At 40.2% G+C, this 22,764-nt stretch overlaps 1 protein-coding gene and 1 non-coding gene across 5 annotated transcripts in view; both read left to right on the forward strand.

Moving 5' to 3' along the window:
* Nucleotides 1–22,764, forward strand: part of CRCP (CGRP receptor component) — a 41,729-nt gene that overhangs the window by 5,078 nt on the left and 13,887 nt on the right. For 2 of the 4 annotated variants that reach the window (XM_030472894.1, XM_030472895.1), the window contains 4 exons: nt 2,606–2,728; nt 6,746–6,782; nt 10,003–10,101; nt 13,310–13,404. In XM_030472894.1, the coding sequence (XP_030328754.1) occupies nt 2,606–2,728; nt 6,746–6,782; nt 10,003–10,101; nt 13,310–13,404 (354 nt within the window). The remainder of the gene's footprint in view (nt 1–2,605; nt 2,729–6,745; nt 6,783–10,002; nt 10,102–13,309; nt 13,405–22,764) is intronic. The other 2 variants (XM_030472896.1, XM_030472897.1) reach the window with 2 other exon arrangements.
* TRNAG-GCC lies at nt 2,468–2,538 on the forward strand. The gene has a single exon. It is a non-coding gene; the product is annotated as a tRNA-Gly (tRNA).

The following is a 22,764-nucleotide window of genomic DNA, read 5'->3' on the forward strand; positions in this document are numbered from 1 at the left end:
AGCTACACCCTTGTCTAAGCTGAGGTGCAATGAGGTAGTACTAGAGAGTAAATTGCCTATTTTGCAGCATGGAGAAGTTTAATCAAATATATTTGAATGTCCTCAAAGCTTTGAACTTTATTTGTGGATGTTTTTGTCATCAGTCACAGCCTTACTATTCCTTTCTGAGTGCACTTTTTGCTGGAAGAGCACAATACCTGGGGAGTGCAGCTCAAAAGAGGGCTTTGGTGGTTTCGAGAAGTACATTTTGCATAATAGGACTTATTTTCATAACTGAGTCCACGGAAGAAAAAGAATGCAGACACGGCTGCAGTGCACCTTCTTTAAAAACATGCCTTTTTTAACTGTCATTTTGGTTTAGAACAAGAATAAAAGCTCTGTGGGCTGAAAGCGCTGCTCAAATGCACCGTCAGCTGCACTGGTGTGGAGCAGTGCTGACATTTTTTGTTGGGAAAAAAACCCAACTTTGTTTAATGAATTTTGAATGTAAAAGAAAAAAAAAAGACACTATACGGTGCTCAGTGAAATGCTGAATCCAGTAAACATCTTTCATGACAAAGAACACAAATACCCTGCAGATCTGCTTTCAATAGCAATTACTAGGCCCCCTGCTTTCAATAGTTAATACCGAGGCCCCTCTCTCACCAAGCCTTAGTGGTAACAATCACAAGCCAATGCTTAAAATGTTGACATGCTAAGCACATTTAGTAAAACCTATGTCTGCATTCCCTATGGATGGTGTAGCATAACTGTCTAACACCTAAAATGCAGCAATTAAAAACAAAGTGAACTGAGCTAATGGCCATCTCCTGAAAAGTTGTATGTAAAGATAATGAGTTCTCTCTTAGATATTCCCCTTCTCCCTTGCATGGACCTGTAGCTGCTCCATATATCTATTTACACCCTAACATATATGTCTCCATTGGAAAGTACTTAGGAAGAATATCTCTATTTAAAAAAATAGCTGTTGAGAGATGCATTTGTGTTTTGTGCATTCATCCCAGCTGCTGGGATCAGGCATCATCATCATGGATTGTAAAAAATTACATCAGCTAAGGTCTGGAATGAAACTTTTGAAGAAACAGTTAAAGGTGATAAATTGGTGATGGGGAGAGCTATAAAGAGGAGATGCAAAGGAGAAATAAAAGTCATATGCTGAGGATTCTGAAGCTGTATCTAAAGAGAGCGATGAGAGGCAGGCAAGGATTAGTAGATTTCTGGAACAAAACTTTGGAATTTGATAGTCTTGGAAAATGCCATCTTTTCAAATGAAAGCTGACATCCTTTCCCTTCTTTATTCCCTTTAGCCTGGCTGGGTGCTGATGTACAGGCAGTTTCACATTTGAAACATAGCAGAGAAGTTACAGAGCATTTGCTGTGCAGGTTTTGGCCAATTTACAATGTCAGTTAATCCTGACATGCAAAAGGTCAGCAACCATTACATCCTATCCACTGAGTCAACCAACAGCTTTCAGTCTGCAGTTTGGAGACCTTCCCACGGCTCTTTTTCCATACGACTCCATTACAAATTATTCTGGAGTATAGTTAATTTCTATCTGTACCACAATCTGTGCATGTCCACCGACACCTTTTTAAGGGTCTTCAGCAGAAAAGGGCTGAAAAAGCTTTGCAGTAGGCTTTCAAACTTTGCCTAGCACTTAGGTATTTGATGACGAGGGTTCCTGGAGAGCTGGGAGTAGTTTGTTGCCCGCTGTCCTGGCACTAAGACCTGTTCCTGAAGCACTGCAGTTCATTCACATTATTCAGAATTGGCTTAGGATTTGCAACATCCAAGGAGAAGTAAAATCCCCAGAGTGGGAGTGGACTTTCTTCTGGTTTGATATGAGAGAATGAAATGGCTGGTGGATTTTGTGCTGGTATTGCAAGAGGGAGGTTGTGACCACAAGTCTAACCCATTTGGTTCCCTAGTTTGCTCTTACAGCCCTGCTGCAAACAAGCGAATGTGACTCCTTACGGAGTTAGTGTTGCTGGTTTTGCGTATAAACTTTTGCCTGAGAGATAATGGCAAAATTAAGTAATTAATATTTCCCTGGCTCTCGGTCTCTGAGCCAGACTGTTTCCCTTGCTGTAGCCAATTGGATTTTCAGCTATTTGCATTCAATGAAGTATATTAAGAATGAAAAGGGCTCTTGAAAAATGTAACAGAACCTAGAGCAGACTGGAAGAAGATGGTAGGAGAAGGCTGATGCCCTTGATAAGGTGTGTACAGGTGCTTTAAAAGATGATGGGAGTATTCTACAACTAGTTCAGCCTTACAGTATTGTTTGTGCATGACTAGAGATTTGATTCGGAAGGGCCTCTTAGAATACTATTTCCCCTTTGTCATACTTCGCAGCAGGTAGTTGTCAGGATCCAGGCGGGTTTCCAGAGCATGTTTTACCGGAGGAACTCACTTCTGCCTGGAGTCGTTACAAGCCGGAGGGCCCAGAAACTGTTACCATCAGCAGCATTGGTGGTTCAGTGGTAGAATTCTCGCCTGCCACGCGGGAGGCCCGGGTTCGATTCCCGGCCAATGCAGTAGATTAACTTTTTTTCTCTCCTCTTACACCCCTTATTTCTCCTTCCTTTTCCGCTTCCGTCCCAGCAGCCAAAACTTCCTGCAGCTCGATCCGCGCCTCTCCCGCACTGCCTTCGCCGTCTCCGGGTGCCTGCGTCTGCGTAAGGGGGAGTTCCTCAGCGCGGCGGCCGGGGCGGACAAGATGGAGGTGTAAGGAGCGACCGGGGAGGGCGCGGGGCCGGGCCGCGGCGGCAGCGGGGTCTCCAGGGCAGGATGTGTATGTGTGTGTACATCTATGGGCCTGGCTGAGCTGTGTGTGAGGGTTATGTGTATATGTGCTTGCTTGTGGTATGTGTGTTGGGGTGACTGTGTATAGGCTGCCTGTGGGGTGTGTGGTATCGCTGAATCATAGAATCCCAGACTGGTTCGTGTTGAAGGGGCCTTAAAGCTCCTCCAGTTCCAACCCCCTGCCACGGGCAGGGACACCTTCCACTAGAGCAGGTTGCTCCAAGCCCCTGTGTCCAACCTGGCCTTGAACACTGCCAGGGATGGGGCAGCCACAGCTTCTCTGAGCACCCTGTGCCAGCGCCTCAGCACCCTCACAGGGAAGAACTTCCTAATATCTAACCTAAATCTCTCCTCTGCCAGTTTAAAACAATTACCCCTTGTCTTATCACTGCACGCCCTTGTGAAAAGTCCCTCTGTATAACTGTATGGACCTGTCAGCAGTGTGTTTGTGTGGGGGTATCTCTATGGGCCTGCCTGTGGTGTACAGGGGGTATATGGGGCTTTTAACACCCCTATAACCAGCAGCGTGTTCAGGCATTCTGATGAGAAACTGGGGGGGTTTCACCTTAAAGCATCTGTTTGTTGGGGCAGAAGGCATTGTGGCTCAGCTTGACTCCTGCTCTTGGTCCCCATCTCCCCTGCCCTCCTGTCTCCTCGTGCTCCCTTCTCCGTCCTGCCCTGGGAGAGGTGAGACGTGGATCCTCAGCTCTGAGGAGAGAGTTATTCCTGTGAGTGTCACATAAACAGCTCATGGTGGGACCCGAATATGCTGGAGAAGGAGAAAACCTAATGGGGGGGTTGGACTAGATGATCTCCAGAGGTTGCTTCCAACCCTAATGATTCTGTGTGCACCAGCAGTCACAGACAAGAAAGGCGAGTCAAAGTGTTGGCTAGCTGATAGTTGAGGTAGTTACACCAGCCAGCCCCCAGGCTGCCGCTCCAGGCAGCAAGTGGTGTTGGCTTCCTAAGCTGACAGCACTATGTGTGTTTCTGTCTTGTTAGCATCACCTAGGCACAAAACAGTAGGATTTGAGCTATTTTGAATCATAGAAACTCAATCTTATGAGTTCTGTGGAGCTCATTACATTGTGTGGTTCTATATGCATATGTGGCACTTGGTTCTAATGAATGGGAGCAAAGAGGATACAAGTCTCATGGGATGTCTGTCAGCATCCACCAAAGTCACCTGAGCTATTGCAGTTCATGTTATCCACGGATGCTTCATTATCGTTAAATCTTCTGTATTATTATAATGAAATCTTTACATAGAATTCAAAAGTAGATAACAAATAGGAAACACCAATTGAAATACAGGTTTGTATTATGTTAGCCTTAGCATGAGTAACAGCCTGCGAGGAAATGAGCTGTTCTTGCTGTTGTATACTGAAAAATGGTGTGAAACATGCACAGACTGAAAGTTGCTTTTGCATGTGAGGAAGGGTAGGATTTGCCCTGCTGAGAAAGATGCTTTTGATACCATGATGTCTATACATCCACTTGTGTTTTATTACCTTGAGTAGCCCAACTTATTTTACTAGTGCTACTTCTTTTAGTACCAATAAGAAGGCACATCAGCATAGAAGACATGGGGAATGAATTCCTGAGCTTTGGATGAATGTCCCTTGCATTGGAATGGAACAGTTTAGTCCATTTTGCACTTGAGTTACTTTTGGCATTTAATCTTCCTAATCTTTTGCCGCCTCCTGCCTGATGGCCTTCATAGAGAGAAGCTCTACCTCTAGCAAAACCTCTCTTAAGTTCATACCATGTCAGAAGTATCTGCTACTAGAGGAAAGAACCTTCCAAAAAACATTGTGGTTTAAATGTGCAGCATATTTTCCATAGTAGATTTAAAAACATGACGGGACAGTGATATTTTGAGGGGTGTGATGCAATATACTGGGACACTTTTCCTAGTATTTTTACCTTCTCAATAGTATTTTGGTTTGGACTCAAATTTGGGCAAATATTACCTATTTAAAGGTTCTAAAAAGTGTTTATACATTTGGTGTTAACATGCCATTTTTTTCCTTTCTGCTTAATATTAAGTCTTATATTTATTATTGCTTAATATTAAGTCTTAATATCATAAAAATGAAGCAGACTGTTTAGTTGACTATTTAAAAATACACACTAGAATTCATCATTTATAATGTCTTGTTTTCTGAATGTATAAAATTGGCAGTTGCTTCATGGGAGTTAGCACTGAAGAAAATTGTATTTCTGCTTTATAAGTCCTGCAAACGTTTTCGAAGCTGGTCTTGTTGATCAGTAACTGTGGTAATCCAGCACAAGAAAAAGATTCAGGACTGATTCACTTGCATTGTTAGAGGAAAAAATAGGTATTTTTCTCTATGCCAATGTTTTTGAATTAAAAAGGAAACAATTGTCTGAATTATTTACCTTCAGATAGCTTTCACAGCCTCACTCGTGTAGTAATGTATTTATATGACCCTTTCACGTAACTGAATAATTCCCTATATCGTTCTTCTATGGCATTATTATTTCTAACAAAGAATGTCTTTGATCCATAGGGATTTCTGTAGCGATAGCCTGAATGCAAACATTCTGGAGGATTGCATTTACCTAACAACAAAACCTATATGGTTTGTAAAACATGAATGAAAACTAATGCGTGTGTGAGCTCACTGGCTGAAGTTTCACTCGAGTCAGCAAAATGGAAGTTGAAGTTCATCTCAGCGTATTTCAGAAGGTCCTTTTCATTTAAAAACAATGATGGAACCTGTGGAAGTTTGTGGATGCATTGAACTCATTTGAAAGTGATGAACATGACAGTTCTATTCAAACAGCTGACGGTGCTTAACAATACATGGTACCTTTTTTTTCAGAAGCTGCTGCACAGACCTGAGAAAGGCCTTTTTTTCCTTTTGTATGGAAGCTGTCTGTTGTTGTGGCTGCTGACTGCTCAGCAGAACGTGTTGTTCGGGGAGTATAGGATGTTCTGTGTCAGTTTTTCTCCCTTTTTTTGAATTTAAAAATATAAAATTACAAGATGCAGTAGTAATAGAGGCACGACAACTCTAAATACGTGCTTGACTCAGTGCATTCAGCCTACCAGCGGTGGATAAGGATTCTTGCTTAATTGGGACAGAATTAGTGGGAAATTGTTTGGCTGGTAGAAAATGGGAAACTCTTAGCATTGCCTGATGCTAATACAGGAGGAGACACAAGAGGAAACGGCCTCAAGCTATGCCAGGGGAGGGTTAGGTTGGATATTAGGAACAATTCCTTCCCCAGAGGGTGCTCCGGCATTGGAACAGGCTGCCCAGGGCAGTGCTGGAGTCACCGTCCCTGCAAGTGTTCACACACTGTGTAGATAAGGCCTCAGTGCCATGGGTTAGTTGTGGCCTTGGCAGTGCTGGGGAATGGTTGCACTTCATGAGCTTAAAGGTCTTTTCCAACCTGGTTGATTCTGTGATTCTATAATGAGGAGGAAATGGAGTGAGGTGGGGTTTTTTACTCAGAGCAGTATGTGTAAATATAGTGCCATATTTATTCACACACATATGTGTGTGCTACTAAAATAGTCGCTGTACTTTCTTTATCTGTGTTCTTGACTAATAAATAAATAGCATGTGTAATCTGAATTATATGTCCCATTGGTCTTTATTCAAGTAAAACCAGAGGGGGTTTTTTTTGTAAGGAAGAAGCAAGGCAGTTTGGTTTTAGTGTGTAAGATCAGGTGAGTGAATTAAAATAGAGTGGCTGAGTAAACAGATTATGTTGTACAAGTGTATTTTGATTTACGGGGCATAGTGTGCAAAATATATTTATGTAATATGTTTGGAAAAATATTTTCCAGAGAGGGCAACACTTCATGAAAATAGTGTCTGTTCTTTCAGAATGTGTGACCAGCCAAGAAAAACTTTGAACGGTTTCATTTGGAACATAAATAATTGTTTTCATTATTCCTTTTAGGAAGGATGCAAACGCTGCATTGCTCAGTAACTTTGAGGTAAGTTTAGCTGCGTTCTGGTTTTAAAGTAGCACTTTAAAGCTGTCATCAGTCACTTGTGTACTCATGTGGTAGCTGAAAGTTGCCAGTAGCAATCAGCAAGACTGATACGTGATTTCCATCTCCCTGCATTTGATTTAGTTTTAAGAAAAAAGCTTTTTAAAGAAGATCTGGAAATGTTCTCACCAATAATGAACTGTATTATTATTTGTTTGGTCCCAAATCTATAAAACCAGATATAAACATGAATGAGGAGCAGATACTTAGAATGTCAGTAACTTGAAGTTCAGCCTTGTTGTATTTACACTGTTGCTGTGTGGTTACTTTGCTGAATCCTCTTGTTTATGGTAGGTTGTCATTTAGAATTTGATTATTCTCCACATCTTTAAACACTTGCACATTTGAGCAAGTGCACTGGCTTCACTGGTGCTTTGTGTGACGTATGGTGCATCAGATCCCAAATGGGGAATGTTGACCCCCATGTGGCTGAGCAGCAATGTCCAAGTTCTCTTTTTGTTTTTAGTTTAATCTTACGCCAAGCCAATATAGCACTGAGTGAGTGACGCCCTGATTGCTGGCGTGTCTTTAATATTGCAAATAAAAACTCTTGCAGAAAAGTTTTCACAGATGGCTGCTGCTAGAATCACTGCTTCGTATTTAACTTTAACCTTGTGATGTGCAGTATCATCCAAGAACCTGCAACTTATTAATGCATAGTTGTAGGAAAGCCAGTGCTACTGGAAATGCAGTCTTACAGCCCTGAATGCTTGTATTCTTTTAAAGATCATCCAAAGCAGGTTAGGTTATAGGAAGGGTGAAGCATTTGGCTCATGTGAGATGTGTTATTCAGAATAAACACTCCTAGGAGCCAGTGATGTCCCTTGGTCTGGAGCCACGAGGAAGTTACAGTGCCCTGTTGTAACAAACAATGAATATTGGCATGCATACAACAAATAGAAATGTAGTGTTCTTGTTGGTTTAAGCTCAGCCAGGTATTGGAGAGATTTCAGTGCCTTGTTCATGAATGTAAATTTTGGCATGTTTTTAATCAGCCAAGTGCTTTGTATTATTTTGTTACTGAAGCTTGAGTGTTGCACAGCTGTTTCTATCTATTCTGAAATAAATCTTGAAATGTTTTATCATGAGCTGCATCTGTCTATGGACAGCAGAGCAACCGTCTGGGGACTGTTAGAAGGGCTTTAATGACTGACTTGGAAAGAGCTGTCTTGCCTGAGAAAGAGATGGTATTATGTCAGCCAAACTAGTATTAGGTGGCTGTTTGTTAAAAACATCTACTATTGCAATAAGGAAAATAGCAAGTATTTCAGAGATTATTTATTGCAAAATCATCTCTGTCTCCTTCTTCTTCATGTGCTGGATATTGTTGGAATGTAGTTATTATCGTCTACCGAGGTTCAAGTGATGTCAGCTGTGTTATGTAAAATCTATATGTGTCCTAAAGGTATGGTCCAGAATAGAGAGAACTGCAGAATCCATTCTTCATGCTCTTCAGTCAGAACTTTCTTCTGCCGAGTCCTTTTGTTAGTGAATGTACCATGTGTGTTGAAAAAGAGCAAAAGGAAGTGGAAAATGAAGTTACTGTTGAGAGTGCTTATTTCTCGTTTCCCTTTCACAGCAGAGTTGTCACATATGCAGCTTTTCCATTCTTTACAGGGAGGGATTTGCAGTGTCTGCAGCTATAGGCTTTTGGGGCATGGCTTTTCACTGCCCTTCAAAGTACTGATTCCCCTGAAACTACTGATATCTTTCTGTTTGCTCCTCTTTTCAGTTGCTATTTGAATGGCATAGCTATCATTCTCTTTATCGAGGTAATATTTTGCTCAGAAAGTGGTGTTTGAAAGAAGTATTCAGGACTGACATGTTGTATGTTCCATGCCTACATTTCTTCTGTGAGTTTCGAGTTGTCACGTTGTGTTTTGGTGTCACTGGCTACATTTTCTTCAAATATTTATTAGGTAAAAGTTCCTAACTTGAGTTCTGGCTTTCAAGTCAGGATTGACGAGTGTTCCTGTTTCATAGAAGATGCAGTATAAAGGGATTGCAGGTTATGTTCTTATTTCTCACTCTCTAGAAATGTTTGTATTCTTATTTCTATGGACTTGTCAGTTTATCATGGATCTTGATATGATCCAGATATCTTATCTGATCCAGATATCCTATCTGGATCTTTAATGAAGCTAGTTAAAAATTACGGGATGAACAGAAAGAAGTGGTCTGTTTGCTGTGGGTATTGGCTGCTGATATACTCTAAAGTCTGAAGCAAAACATATGAAGAAATTTCAACCTGATGTGATTTAATATGGGAATAAAAGAGTAATTGTGATGCTGTCTCAACATGTTGCTGTGGATCTAGCTATGATGAGTAAAGATGTTGAGGTGTTGCAATGAATTTGACAAAGCACAGTTGCAAAAATCAAAACATCTTCCTTGCCTTCAGACTTAGAATCTCGTTCCTATATTAATAATCACCGTATCAGAAATGTGAAGACAACTTTATTACATTCTTTCCAGGAATGGCTGCTTGTATTACATTGCTGTGATGAAATAGAGAGCTAATTTAATCTTTGTGGCTTAACATACCATAACACTGTGCTGGTCACTGTAACATTTACTATTATGAATAACTCCACTGGAATTTACAATGGGATCACTAATCTCTGGAGCATCTATAGGTCAAGCCTTTATTTAGTTGGTTCCTGGCAGTGTGACAGTTGTAGAGTTTACTTTTTTTGCAGATAATGTAAAATTGCATCTCTGTGAGACGGGATACATATCCCTTTTAATATTATAGGTACATCTCTTATAACAAATCCAGTAGGGCCATAAACTTGTGTGACATTTTGCTTCAAGCATCACTCATATTTAAATGGGAGCTCTGTGCCAGTACAGCAGGGTATGACCCAGCTGTGTTCGACCCAGCCGTGTTCAGGACATAAGATAAACAAGTAGGATAGGTTCACCTTGGCAACTTCTCCTTTGGAGCTCTTGGATAGCACTTAACAAGTGCTGAAAATCTGTTATTAAAAATCAGTTTACAAACCTATTCATCGTTGTGGTGCCAAAACATTTTTCACTTCAATTGCTGGTGCATTCACCAAAGAAACCACATTTTTTTGGTGTGGTTGATAGGATTTTGCATTGTTCATTTCCTGGGAAAATGCTTTCAAATGGTCTAAAATACTTTATTTTTCTTCCTCAGGTGTTCCAGTTACTCACTGATCTTAAGCAGCAGCGCAAAGAGAGCGGGAAGAACAAGCAGAGCTCTGGTCAGCAGAATCTGAACACGATCATGTATGAAGTGAGTAGCACTGTGACATTCCTTTGCAAATTAGCTCAGACTGGAGGAGGTCACATCCTTAGGTCTGTATATTAATAATTTTGTATCAAATCTCCCTTGTAAAAGCCACAGTAAAATATTGTATTCGCCACTTTTCTGTGGTCAGTTTATTCAGGTTGTGGCTGACTGCACTGTCGGAGCAGAGGCTGCTCGTACTAAAATCTGTCACAACAGGTTTTTAACAGTTTTAGTTTTGTGACTTCTTTTATTCTTTTTATTCCAAATATTCTCTCCTTTTAAGATGCAGGGCAGAACTTTCTTTCATCTGATGAATTGATGATACCACATAATCATAATTCCAAAGCTGAGGCACAGATCACATATGGTATTTTTTTCATTAACAGAAATAAACTAGTAATTTCCAACTATTTTTCTTTTCTTTTTGTCGAAAGAATAACCAAATCATGTGTTTAAATGGCAACATCAGTTGGATGTCAGACTGGTAATAAATGCTTAATCTATTGCTAGGAAGAACTTCTAAAATCGTATGGTACAAGTATGAACATTTGAAATCTCAAATGAGCAACTTCATAATAGACTTGCAGTGTGACCTATTCTGTCTGTGTTGGAGAATTGCATGAGTAGCACCACCATTAGCAGCGAGTTGAAAGCAGTTTGCCTTGCTTGCATGAGTAATCCTGTTGAGCAGTGAAACTACTCATGTGAATAAGATTTGGCTTAGGCTTTGTTTTGTTTTAGTTCTGGCTTTGTTTGAAAAGGTACAGAGTTGTAATTCCTAAGCCTCATATTCAACAAAATAGAGGCTTACAAAAAAATCTGATTTAAATCTTCATGGAGACAAACAGTCTCTTCCTGTACCACTTTGAAACAGCTGAGAAAGATCCTGTAAGTATATTCTGTTAGAAGGCACCTTTAAGCTTTAGTTGCCTTGTTACATTGCTATGTGTTAAATACCTATAGGAAGCTTGCTTTTGTGCATGGAGTGAAGCTGGTGTAAACTCTCGGTATATTTGCTTTATATTTGACTGAAAGACAACCAGAATTTGATTGTCTTTGTTCATGCTGAGTATGTCTTCATGAGCTGTGGGCAGGCTTGTATCCACTGGTATTGAAATAACTAGATGAAGCTTGCTAAACTGGAGCTATGTTTTGCTGTATGTCCAGCACTTTAATTGATTTGAAATTGCTAAGAAAAGACTAAACTGGAAAACAAAATTACTCCTCTTAATTAAATTACATGACAATATGATGATTTAGTGTCAGTCGTTATTGATGAGTAACAACTTCATTTTGTCTGAAAAGGTCCGACAGGGCTTACAGAAAGGAGAGGTATCTAACACCTTATTGTGCTTTTAAACCTATTTCTTAACAGTCCAGTGAAACTGGTCCTTAAGAATACCAGTGATTTGTATTTCATCGGTTCTCTACCTGTGTAGTAGGATGATTTATCCCGTGATGTTGAAGTCTGTTTTCCTTTACCTAGCATTTTAAAATGCTAACAGATTTTAATGGAAATACACTGGAAATACATTTGCCTATTTTCTTATTTGCTTTAGTGATCTTATAGCTCATTTTTTCCCAGTGTCTGTTGTTTTCTGCTCTGAGAATACTGATGCAGCTTTTTTGGCTTCTGACTTTCAAATATATAAGATTTTCTAAGAAAGAAACTCAAGAGTACTGTGTAGAATTGTCTGGGGGTTTTATTATTGTTATAGACAATCTGTGCATGTGGTGTCCTACTGCACGTGTCTCTCTGTTTGCAATCCATTTAGTGCCCCAGGAGTCAGTTATATTGGTACTTTTAAGCTTTATGTATAGCTATGCAGTATCAACAGGTGAAGATTTTCTTCCTTAATGCAAACCAAACATTGACAATACTCTTAAATCCTGCAGTTGCTGATGCACACAGTGCAGACAATGCAAGGATTTCCTTGCCTTTTCCATTGATGGGCATTATTTCCAACTTTCATATTGGGGTCTAATCCCAGCAACAAGCAACATTCAGCAAGATTCTAAGCTACTTCTAGTGAAAAGACAGCTGTGAATTGGAATTTGTGTGGGGTTTTTATCAGCAGATGTTTGGTTTTTACTCCTGTCAAGTTACATTATGTATTATCTGTCTGCTGGGTGTTGTGTTGTTTTAAATAATGCAAGCAGATGTAACATCTGCTGCAACAGTTAGCTGAGGTTGGTGGGTGTTACATGCAAAAGATGGAGCAAAGATAGATTGTCTTGTCAGATAAGCATTTCTCATAGTTCTTGCAGATGTTCATAACAGCCCACCTAACCTGCTTCGATGAACTTTAAGGAAGTATTGCCAAATAGCATATAAAGGATGAAAACAACCATAGATTGGAGAGCTTAAGGAGTTATTTATGGGTTGGCAGTGAGAGTATCTCTGGCACTGAGCACATGAAAGCTTGGCAGAAGGTAACATGGTTTTAAGGATGAAAAGCATTGAAGTTTTCTGAAGTGTTAATGCTTGAAAACAGAAACCCCCTCAAACCCCCAAACCAACAACAAAAAAATAAACACCACAAAACTGGTAACTTTTTAAACTAGCTTTGACAGTAAATGTTTGTTGGTTTTAAAAGAGAAGTAAATGTGAGTGATACTATTCAGGACATCTGTAAGTATGTGTTGATCACAGTCTTAGCATCACGTAAAATTATTTCAAGCCAAGAAAGGAAATGTATTTCACAAACAGCAGGTGGTGTTTTAGTAGGCAGAGCTAAAACTCACTCCTTTCCTGTACTCTTCTTCAACATGTGACTTTGGGCTTTGAAGTGTTGAGATGAATGGCCATCCAGAGCCACAGAGGGAATAGTCGAAGCTGTGATTCTCACCTGGGTGTGCAATGAGCTGGTTGGTTCGTGTCGTTACAGAATGAATTCACTGGGGCTTTGTGGATAAGTACTAATGTAATTTCCATCACATAAAGTTGTAGTTACATGATGCCTGTTTCTTACTCCCTCAGCAAATATCAGTATAGTCTTACTGAAGGCAGAAAAATGTGAGTGATCTGAGTCATCTATGACAGTGCTTCCCACTGTTAAATAAAAAACCAAACCCCAAGAACTGGAATTGAGTTTTCCAATTTTTCTGAGTGGTACTGAGGAGACTTGCCAAAATCAGTTTGTTCCATAGACAACTGGTAAACCAAAGAGGAACTGTGAAATAACAAATACTTTCTTTCTGTCTGTTGCAGACACTGAAGTACATTTCAAAAACACCCTGTAGATACCAGAGTCCTGAGACGGTGAGAAATTTCCTCATAGCAATGAAAGGCCATAAGCTAACCAAGTAAGTTGTGCCTTTGAATAGAAGTGTAAACTCATGGTAATGTTGAAAAATTGATGCCCAAAGACACAGTATGATAACTTGTGGGGTTTTGATTAATGTATTTTAAGTATTTTCTGCCATTATTTAAATACTCATCCAAACATCTTTTCCTTCACTCGTTAGCACCTACATGGATGAGTATTTCCTTAAGTGGGCCTGTGGTTACCACTGTATTTCTCAAGCAGGTTCTTGTCAGTATGCTGATTTTTAGCATGTTTTCACAGGGTCCAAGCACAAAATAGAGTTCATAAAATGTTTTCTGAGGACGAAGTTGTAAATTGTAAATGGGTTTTGAACACAGTAAGAGAACTGCAAAGAACCCCCCAACCCAACCTCTGTTTATTATCAGTCTTTATGAATTTTCTAGAGGAAAAATGCATTCATTCCTAAGAGGTGATAAAAAAAAGGTGACTTTGTTGCAGGGAGGTAATAAGTAAATAAAATTCTAATATAGATGTACGGGGAAAATGTTATTCTGAAGTTAATTTTCAGGTGAATCTGCGAACCCCAGCTACAGAGCAGGGTTTTGCTCTCTAATTGGTGTTGAGCAAAGGAAGATGTTCAGCTTCTCTTTTTGTGCTGTTTGTCCACTGATATTAATGTCCACCAGGATTTCTGAGATGTACATTTCGAATACCTAAATACTGTGTCAGTCAGCCTTCCCCCCTGCAGTTTCCAGTAAAGCTGAACATAGAGTTCATTCTTCTTATTTTGGGAAGTCCTGAGTAGAAAAGAAAAGATTTCTTTCGTAGTTACAAGAAGACTCAAAGGGCATTTTTGCTCTTTGGCAGTGATGCAAATACCTGTCCACAGTGCTTGGAATGCATAATCCTCTTGAACCTCTCTGCAGAGTGTGAGCAAAGCCTGTTGTAAATAATCAGACCGAGAAAGAAATTGCATCAGTTGGCTACTTGCTTGGATAGCTCTAATCAGTCATCTAATTTTTAAAGCAGAAAGAACAAAGATTTAGTTGCTTCTAAGCGCCTCCTCCTTCACCACGAAGGAGTAGTTTATGCTGTATAGACACTGGCTGCATTTTTCTTTCCTGCTGGAAGGACTCCCAGAGAGTTCATGTTCTGGGAAGGAGTGCTACTAATAATTTGGTTGTGTCACAAAAAGAAATGCAAAGTGAGGGCGTCTGGAGAGTGAAGTGCTACGAGGCAAGTTTTTACCCTGTCCGAAGCATAGTAAGTTGTATAGAAAGCAGATTGTCAGCTATTTTGTTGGCTTTCAGTGCCCCCTCTCTACAAACAATGATGCTCACATCCAGTCTGTCAGCAGCTCTGATCACAGTATTGCTGTCTCTGCAGACACAGGGGTGCTAGTACTTGGAAGCTTTGTCATGGGTATTGTAACTTTGCTTGTAGTGCTTGCTTTTGTAGAACTAAAGTTGCCAGGTCAGTACATCAGTGTTTAGTACTCCCATAGCTCATTTTATATAGTGGGATGCTAATTTATGTAGTGGGCATGTTGGAGCATGGAGAAAATACTCTTGAATATAAAGACCTGATAGTGTGAACACAAAAGAAAGTATATTACATTGGCAGTAAACTATTTCTTGAGTAAATAATGAATATCCTTAATTTCTGGTAGCGTGAAACAGTTATCCTTTTTCAAGTGAAATAAGCTGGTTCGGTCTGTACAAGACACCAGTTTAGGGAAGCAGCAAAAGAATGCTGTATCACAGCAAAAAGCCAGCGGGAGTTAAAAAGACAGAAGAGTATTTTTCAGAAATAACTGAACGAGTCCCATTAAAAGCCAAAGGTTTTGAGGTTTTTGTTGTCTTGAAGCTCATTTCTAAACTTCTTTCTGGTAGAATTTGACCAGGACCTCATGGTTAACTCTTACAAAAAGGCAGGGGAACTCTGTTATGACATCAGATAACTTGACTGCATGTGCTCCCCTGTATGGGGTCTCCAAGAGTGAAACACTATATGATGTTGGGTCATAATGAAGAAAATTCATGCTACAGAATCTCTTGGTCTCCTATAATGCCTAACTGGTTTGTGAAGATCTACCCAAATATTCACCTTCCCATGCCTGCGTGTTCTGTGAGCTTGAATATGGCACTGCTGCAAGGGTTGAAATAGTTTAAAGCTTGAAATGAGCTTTTTGACTATTTTTTATGGGTGCTGGGAGGTGCCTTTGGTTTTAGGTATCATCCTCTCTGTCCTTTTTTTTCTGACTCAGTCTGTGAGATAAGCAAGAGAATTATTCCAAAGTCATTTCCTTCTGCTTCATGGCAGAGGGATGAGAGTGTGAAGAGCCAACCACTGGTTAGGTTACAAATTTACTGCATTTATGGCTTATCTTAACTCACATTGGACTGTGACACCTTAGTTTCTTGAGCATCCTCTACAGCTTTGTTAATATCTTTGTCATCTGTTGAAGAACGTGGCAGCTCTGCATTTGCCAGATACTTTACAAAATAAGAAACAGAATTATTTAGTGTGATGTTGGCAGTTCTTCTTTCTTCTAATCTTTTCCATTCAGACACTTGAAGCTAGAAGTATCAAAGCCCATCTGGCAGCCTCTTCACACCAAAACACAGAAAGCATATGGTGTGCAATTACTATATAATGCATTTTATGTTAAACCACTTAAAATAGTAATGCCTCCAAGGAAATTCTGAACTACCCTTTGGTTCATAACCAGGATCATTTCAACACTGCTCTGTTGTTAAATAAATGAGAAACTGAAGGCTTTAATCATTTCCATTCTGTGATATTTGTATAAAAGACTTCACTAGAGATTTTGTTCCAGTTACCTGGTAGAGAGCTTTCTCCCCCTTTGGGAGGAAAGATGTTTGCTTCAATGCTTCAATGTTTGCTGTCCCAGGACCTTGCTTACATGATTTTGCTGTAATGACCTTTTCTCCCACAAAGAGTAATAAACCTCAGAGTCTGTCATTGCCGCTTCCTTTCTGGGCAAGGCTTTCAAAGATGTGCTCTCTCTCTTAATTGCTTAGCTGGTCATATGCTGCTTCTGCTGGTAACAGCTTTCTGAAAGTAGGTGATTTGATTTAAGATACATGTTAGTTGGTGTCTATCCTCGGTGAGGGCACAGCAGTGTTTTCTGGTTTTTTGTTGCAAGAGGATTAGAGGATCTGGTTAAAAGACTGATCAGAAACACCCCATCATCTTAGACTGCTTCCTCTGCGGTTTCAATTCCTTGTTACGACTCTGCCTCTAATCAAGGAGGAAACACTTAAGCAGTGCGTTTGTGCTGTTAATTAGGCTCAGCATCTTCTTTTCTAATACAGGGACTTCAGGGCTTTGAACAGAAGAAGGATTCGCAGCTGTATCTAAAAACTGATGGAAGGAGGTAGTGTGTGAGCTCACTGCCCCTGCTCAGTGTGTTATTGCAGCACTCAAGCACTAGGTTGTGCTACCGCATGTGAGAATTTCAAGGTAGCGAGGAAAGAGCAGGCAACAAGAACTGAGGCACATTCATTTAAAGAACGGAGCTTTTAATCACGTGAATTTTCATTTCTCCTGCACTCCTTCCACAAACCTGAAGGTCCTGAAATGTTCTGGCTCCAGTTAGCTGATAGCCTTGTGTTGGCACATGGTGCGGTTCCTGTAAAATCACCTCAAGCCTTTTCTTTCTGTTACTGCTGCTATTTGCTACTCAGGTTACCAGGTTAACAGACCAGCATATCTTTTCTGCTGACAACCATCCATTTTCTGGGGTTTTCTCCTTTAAAAAATACTAACGTGTACAAACAACTTAAACCTTTCCAAGTCATTTCAGATAGCTGCCTTGCTAAATGGAGCAAATGCAATGACATCTAAACATAGATTTCACTCATATTGTCAATACAGTATGGTTAAGCACAGTTTTTTCCTTGTCATCAGCTATTTTGGTAGAATCCAAACTGTAGAGCCGAGATTTTTGTAGAATGAAAAGCTCTGAATTGACATTGTACTGAGGTTTATTACTACCTTGTGGAGGCCTCAAGCTTTGGCTAATGCAGTACAGTAAGCCATGTTGTACTTGGAAATACAGTATGCCACTGGCAGCTAATTTTCCAGTTTTAGTCCCTGGAATGGCTTCATATTTTCTAAGGTGGTGTGAATGGCATTGCATGAAAAGAACATTTATTAAACTTGCGCTCTGTAATTGCCATCAAATGAAAGTTGGCTCTGCTTGTACTTCTCCCTGTTACTGATAGCCTATCTTGGATTGAATTTTGGAATAACCACATTTCCAATCGCTGCATATTATTATACTTCTTTTCAAAATGGACATAAACATTGCCCTTTTTGTCCTTATGTTAACACATTCAAGGAAGTGTTGAGCTGAAAATCAGTAGTGCTTCTAGAAGGTATTTTCCCTCATTACTGCCAAAAACTACAACAAATATAAACCTCTGCAATATTAAACACTGAATGATTTCCTTTGTAATTTTTGTCTCCTCCAGAGCTTTGAAATGAATATTCAACACTAAAGCCAGGATGGTGCTAGTTTAACAATAGCATCATTGAATACTCTTTAAAAAGGCTGTTGTTTTTCCCTCTAAATGGGTTGGAAATTAACCCTTCAATCTGTAGCAGTGTTGCTCAGTTTTTCATATTCAGATGCCATTATCAGCCCTTAGATTTCATCCTCGATGAATGTCCTGACACTGAAGTACGGTGGTAACCGCACAGGAGAATACAGCCCATGGGCAGACTGGTGCTGTGATTCCACAGGCCACAGCTGAGGACTGCTCATCCCTAAGCCAGATCTTGTGATCTTGATTCAGCCGTTTTACATGAGTTGCTGTGGTTAACTCAAGACCATAGGATTTGACTCTTAAGTATTTTCAGCTAGTAATGCAGTCCATGGTTATCTGCTGTTAGTTTATGGTTTTCCTAGCAACTAAAAAGCATCCATTCCTGAGGATAAATTTGCCTCTGCACAGTCACAGATGTTTTAGGGGTTTTTTTTAGCTCTGTGTGCTGTATCTTGGCACTAATCCTGTTCTTACCCATGCCTATACATCTCTTACTAGAGAAACACAATGTGCATACATATATATTTACATACAGTCTAGGAGTTCAGTAGCTAAAAACATACAATACCAAGTTTTGCTTAAAACAAAATGCTGTAAATATTTGGCTCACTGCTGACAGAATATGGTACATTTTGTCTTAATTTACACAACAGTATGTGACTCTTTTTATTATTATTTTTAATCTGTGAATTGATTATCATAGAATCATAGAATGGTTTGGGTTGGAAAGGGCCTTAAGATCATCTAGTTCCAGCCCCCTGCCATGGGCAGGGTCACCTCACACTGAACCATGTGGCCCAAGGCTCTGTCCAACCTGGCCTTGAACACCACCAGGGATGGAGCATTCACCACTTCTTTGAGCAACCTGTTCCAGCACCCCAGCACCCTCACAGTAAAGAACTTCTTCCTTACATCTAACCTGAACTTCCCCTGTTTAAGTTTGAACCCATCACCCCTTGTCCCATCACTGATGAAGAGCAATGCACTATGCACTACAGCAGTGTACAGTCCATTTTTCTACCCAGATATGCAGTGTGATCTTGAATAGAAGACAGTGCTTTTTTTGTCTTCTAGAAGAACTTAGTTTTTACTGTAAAGGATTCCAGTACTGTAATCTCCCATCCTCATCTCCTACACTCTCCCCTCAAACACAGACCTCACACCCTTTTTCTTCTCCCATAACTGCCCACATTTTTGTCTCCCACAGCCTGAGCTTTTTATATCCCAAAGCCAACTCCACATCATTTTGCCCTCAGCTGGAAGTGCTGATCTTGGCTCTAACTGAGTCTCAGCTACTGCTGGATGTGGCCTAGAAGTGGGAAATTGCCATTTTGGGATTTCTCCCTAGGCAGGTCCTGTAAGAGTCTGCATAACGGACAATTAACTCTGATTAGTGGAATCTTGCTTTTATGTGAGAAAATGGCTTGCAGCCGTCACTCATCTTTTGTATGCATTCTCTTGAATGAGCAGCTTTCATGTTCCAAACAGTGTTAGCTAAAATCCAGGCAGTGTAGAGAAAATACAAACACAGACTTTGGGGGGGAAATTAAGCTGAAAATATTCTTCACCCTCTGTTTAGATGAATGGGGCAGTTATCCTTTTTATTTAATGAGGACAAGTGTAAGCACTCATGCTGTAGGAAGTGTGAAGATGGATTTATCTGAGATGGCAAAAGTTTGGTTTATTTTTTAGGTGTAATGGAGCATGAACTAAATTCAGGCTTATCGTGTCTTGTGCCCAGGCAAAATACTGCAGTCAGCACCGATATTGATGCATGTTGAGGCTTGCAGCATTTGTCTACCTTTTGTTTTTGGCAGAATTGTGCATATTCAGGTTCTAATTTGTGTATGAGCTTGCAAGAAATACCAGGTACAGAGAGACTCTGATGCTGACAGTCAGTTTTTGGTATCAGTGTTGGAAGAAGTCAGTGCAGTGGCTACTGAGCTCCAACTTAAAGTGCATGCAGTGATACACTGCTAATGTTGAGGGCTGAGTAACCCACTTCTCTATTGCAGCATTGAACTTAAGAGGCATTTTTGTGTTTGCCTCAAGGGGATGCCAAGAGTAGTAACCTTCTGGTCACTCCGTTTGTTAAGAATAAGAAGGTCAGAAATTGCACACAGGGAGAAGAGCTGGGGTAAAGACATCAAAAGGGTCCCCTGAGCTGGTCTCAGTTCACTTGGAGTAATTCACTTACTTACAAAGAGCAGGAAGAGCTGCAAAGGTGGCCCTCTGAGTAAGCAGAGGAAACTGTTCATGTTTTGCACACGTGCATGCTTGGTATTTCTTGACTAATCTTAGCAGCTGGATATTTACTGAACAGGAAAGAGAAAATGTTACTGTTCTCTATTGCAGGAGAAGCGTATCTACCCACACCAGTGTCAACATGTTTGTCCAGTTGTCTTCAGTTAGAGTCAGTTATCCCTTTGCCATCTTGCAGTATTTTGCCAAAATACAGTAACTTCCATCTTCATTATCAAAATGATCTTTAGGTTGATCAGCAAATGACTGGCCAGGCACCAATTTTCAGATGCCAGTTACTGAATAGTTAGTCGTTTCTCAGTGTCTTTGGGTTCAAGCTCTATGTAAATAAAACAAATGCATTGCTTAAATTATAATTATTTAATGTTAACATATCTAAAGATGATTATTTTTTAGTGTTAATTGGTGCTCATAATTTCTAAACCCCTGGAACACTACACAAGCACCTTCAGGGGAAATATGTCATTTATGTAGCTTTTGTTTTCTTGCACCCTGGTGCTAATTCCTTTTTGATGTTCTGAGTCATTTTTCCAGTAGGGAGCTTGGCAGATCAAAAACAGGCATGAAATTTTTCAGCTAACACTTTTTAATTACTTACTTGCGAATTATCTCCCATTCTTCTGTACACATTTTAGGAACAGCAAATACTGTGAAGGATATGATCTTTGCTGAAATAATGCTTCTGAGATCCTTTTGTCCCATCTGTAACACTTCTATCCCCTAATGAGTTATAGAAATGTTAATAGCTTATAAGCAAAAAGTATTTGACAGGTGACCTTTATTGTGTCCTGTATTTCTTGTCTTCAGCAAACATGAACAGTTTCACTGATTGACTGGTTTAGCCACGATGTGTCATTGGGTTTAGCTTATTTCTGTTGTTTACTGCTCTGCCAGTAATCTTTCAGTGCTAAACACGATGGAGTTCTACTTGTTGTAAAATAGCTCTGCATAAGTAAGATTTGCATTCTTCAGCACAGGCACGATATGGCTTTGGCTATTCAATCCTGTGTATTTGGCTCTGAAGTTTTGTTGGAAATAAACTTCAAAGATACTACTTTGAAAAACAAGAATATGAGAATATCTCTCGTGGTTCAGTAAAAGTCAAATAATATGTTTTGTCTGGAGATGTGGAACTGTAGGATAGGACTGGGATGTGGCTTGCTGCAAAAGTGAAGAATGACTTGTTTGAAAACGCTCTGATCTGAGAAGTGGTGTGTGAGTGTGCAGCGCAGTGCGAAACTTGTATACAGTTATGAATTCATTAAACAGTGAACGTAAAAATCTATAAATAGGGCTTTGGGAGGAGTGGGAAGTGTTTTACAAGGAGATATCCTCATAGCTCTCCTGTGAGAGCTGAAAATAGTTCCTCTGGTTTAGCTGTCTGGAAACTGAGGCATGGACACGTGCTTGGCCAGGGACCATAAAGCAAAAAACATTGAAAGCCAGGACCAGAGCGGCAGCTTCTGCACCTCTGTCAAGTGCTCCAGGCACAGAACCAGGCAGTTTCCTAGCTCTTGAGGGAAAAACATTAAATCTTTCATGCCTTCATTCAGATGAATTGGCCAGGAGATGTTTAATATTCTTCACCCAGCTCTATTAGGATTTGTGCTTTTATGGCAGTGGTGTCTTTCGCTACAGTTTTACAAAGGTGTGGGGTTTTTCTCTCATTAATTCCTTAAATGACCTCTCAATTTTAGGTCTAGTGTAAAGGATTTCAGTACTTGTCTCCTGTCAACATTAAGGTTGTCTTTCTGTCCTTCATTACTTCTGACAGCAGGAAATGGCAGCAGTTACAAACACCTTATCTTTTTGACAATAAACCAGCCAACAGTGGTTCACTGTTAAATTCAGCAATGCTCTTAGTAGTCTCTTGCTGCAATGATCAAGCTGCCAAATAGATATAAGTGGTTAGCATGGGAAAACAAAGGAGGTGTATTCACTGCTTCCTACCAATGGAAACATATTTGGCTTTCATGCTTGATTCTCCAAACCCAAAGCAATCTAATAAATTTGGCTATCCAAGCTAATTGATTCCTTTGTGATGTCTGTAAAATCACAGTATTCAGTATTTAAGGCCAAACCCTGTGTTGCCAAGGGGCTGTTAACAGGAGAGGGGGGAAAATGTGAACAGTTGCTCAGGAGGGAACAGAGAATGTGGTCACTACAGTCACTGCCTTTAAATACTGATTTATACTGTAATTGACACAAAGGACCTTCTCCCAGCATCCGGCTGAATTTTTGCACCTTACAGTTCATGAGTGCAAGGACAGATCCTTTTCAGGGTGCTGCAAGATCCCCAAGATGAAGGAGGAGGTCTGGAGAGGGGCCATGACCACACAGTCCTTTACAGCATTAGTTAGTGGAGGCCTCAAAGAATATGAAAACAATCTGCTGCCATGTACTCTCTTAAGGGACTTTCTTTTCCTCCTTCCCCACCACATCTCTTCCCCACTCTTGCACCTCCAAAACCCAGCACCTTTAAAGCACTCACCACTTAATTGTATTTTTCCCTTAGTCTTGCTTGTCTGTAAAATGGGGATAAATGGGGATCGTGATCCTTC

Source organism: Strigops habroptila (genome assembly GCF_004027225.2).
Source record: "Strigops habroptila isolate Jane chromosome 13 unlocalized genomic scaffold, bStrHab1.2.pri S16, whole genome shotgun sequence".
Lineage (NCBI taxonomy): Eukaryota > Metazoa > Chordata > Aves > Psittaciformes > Psittacidae > Strigops > Strigops habroptila.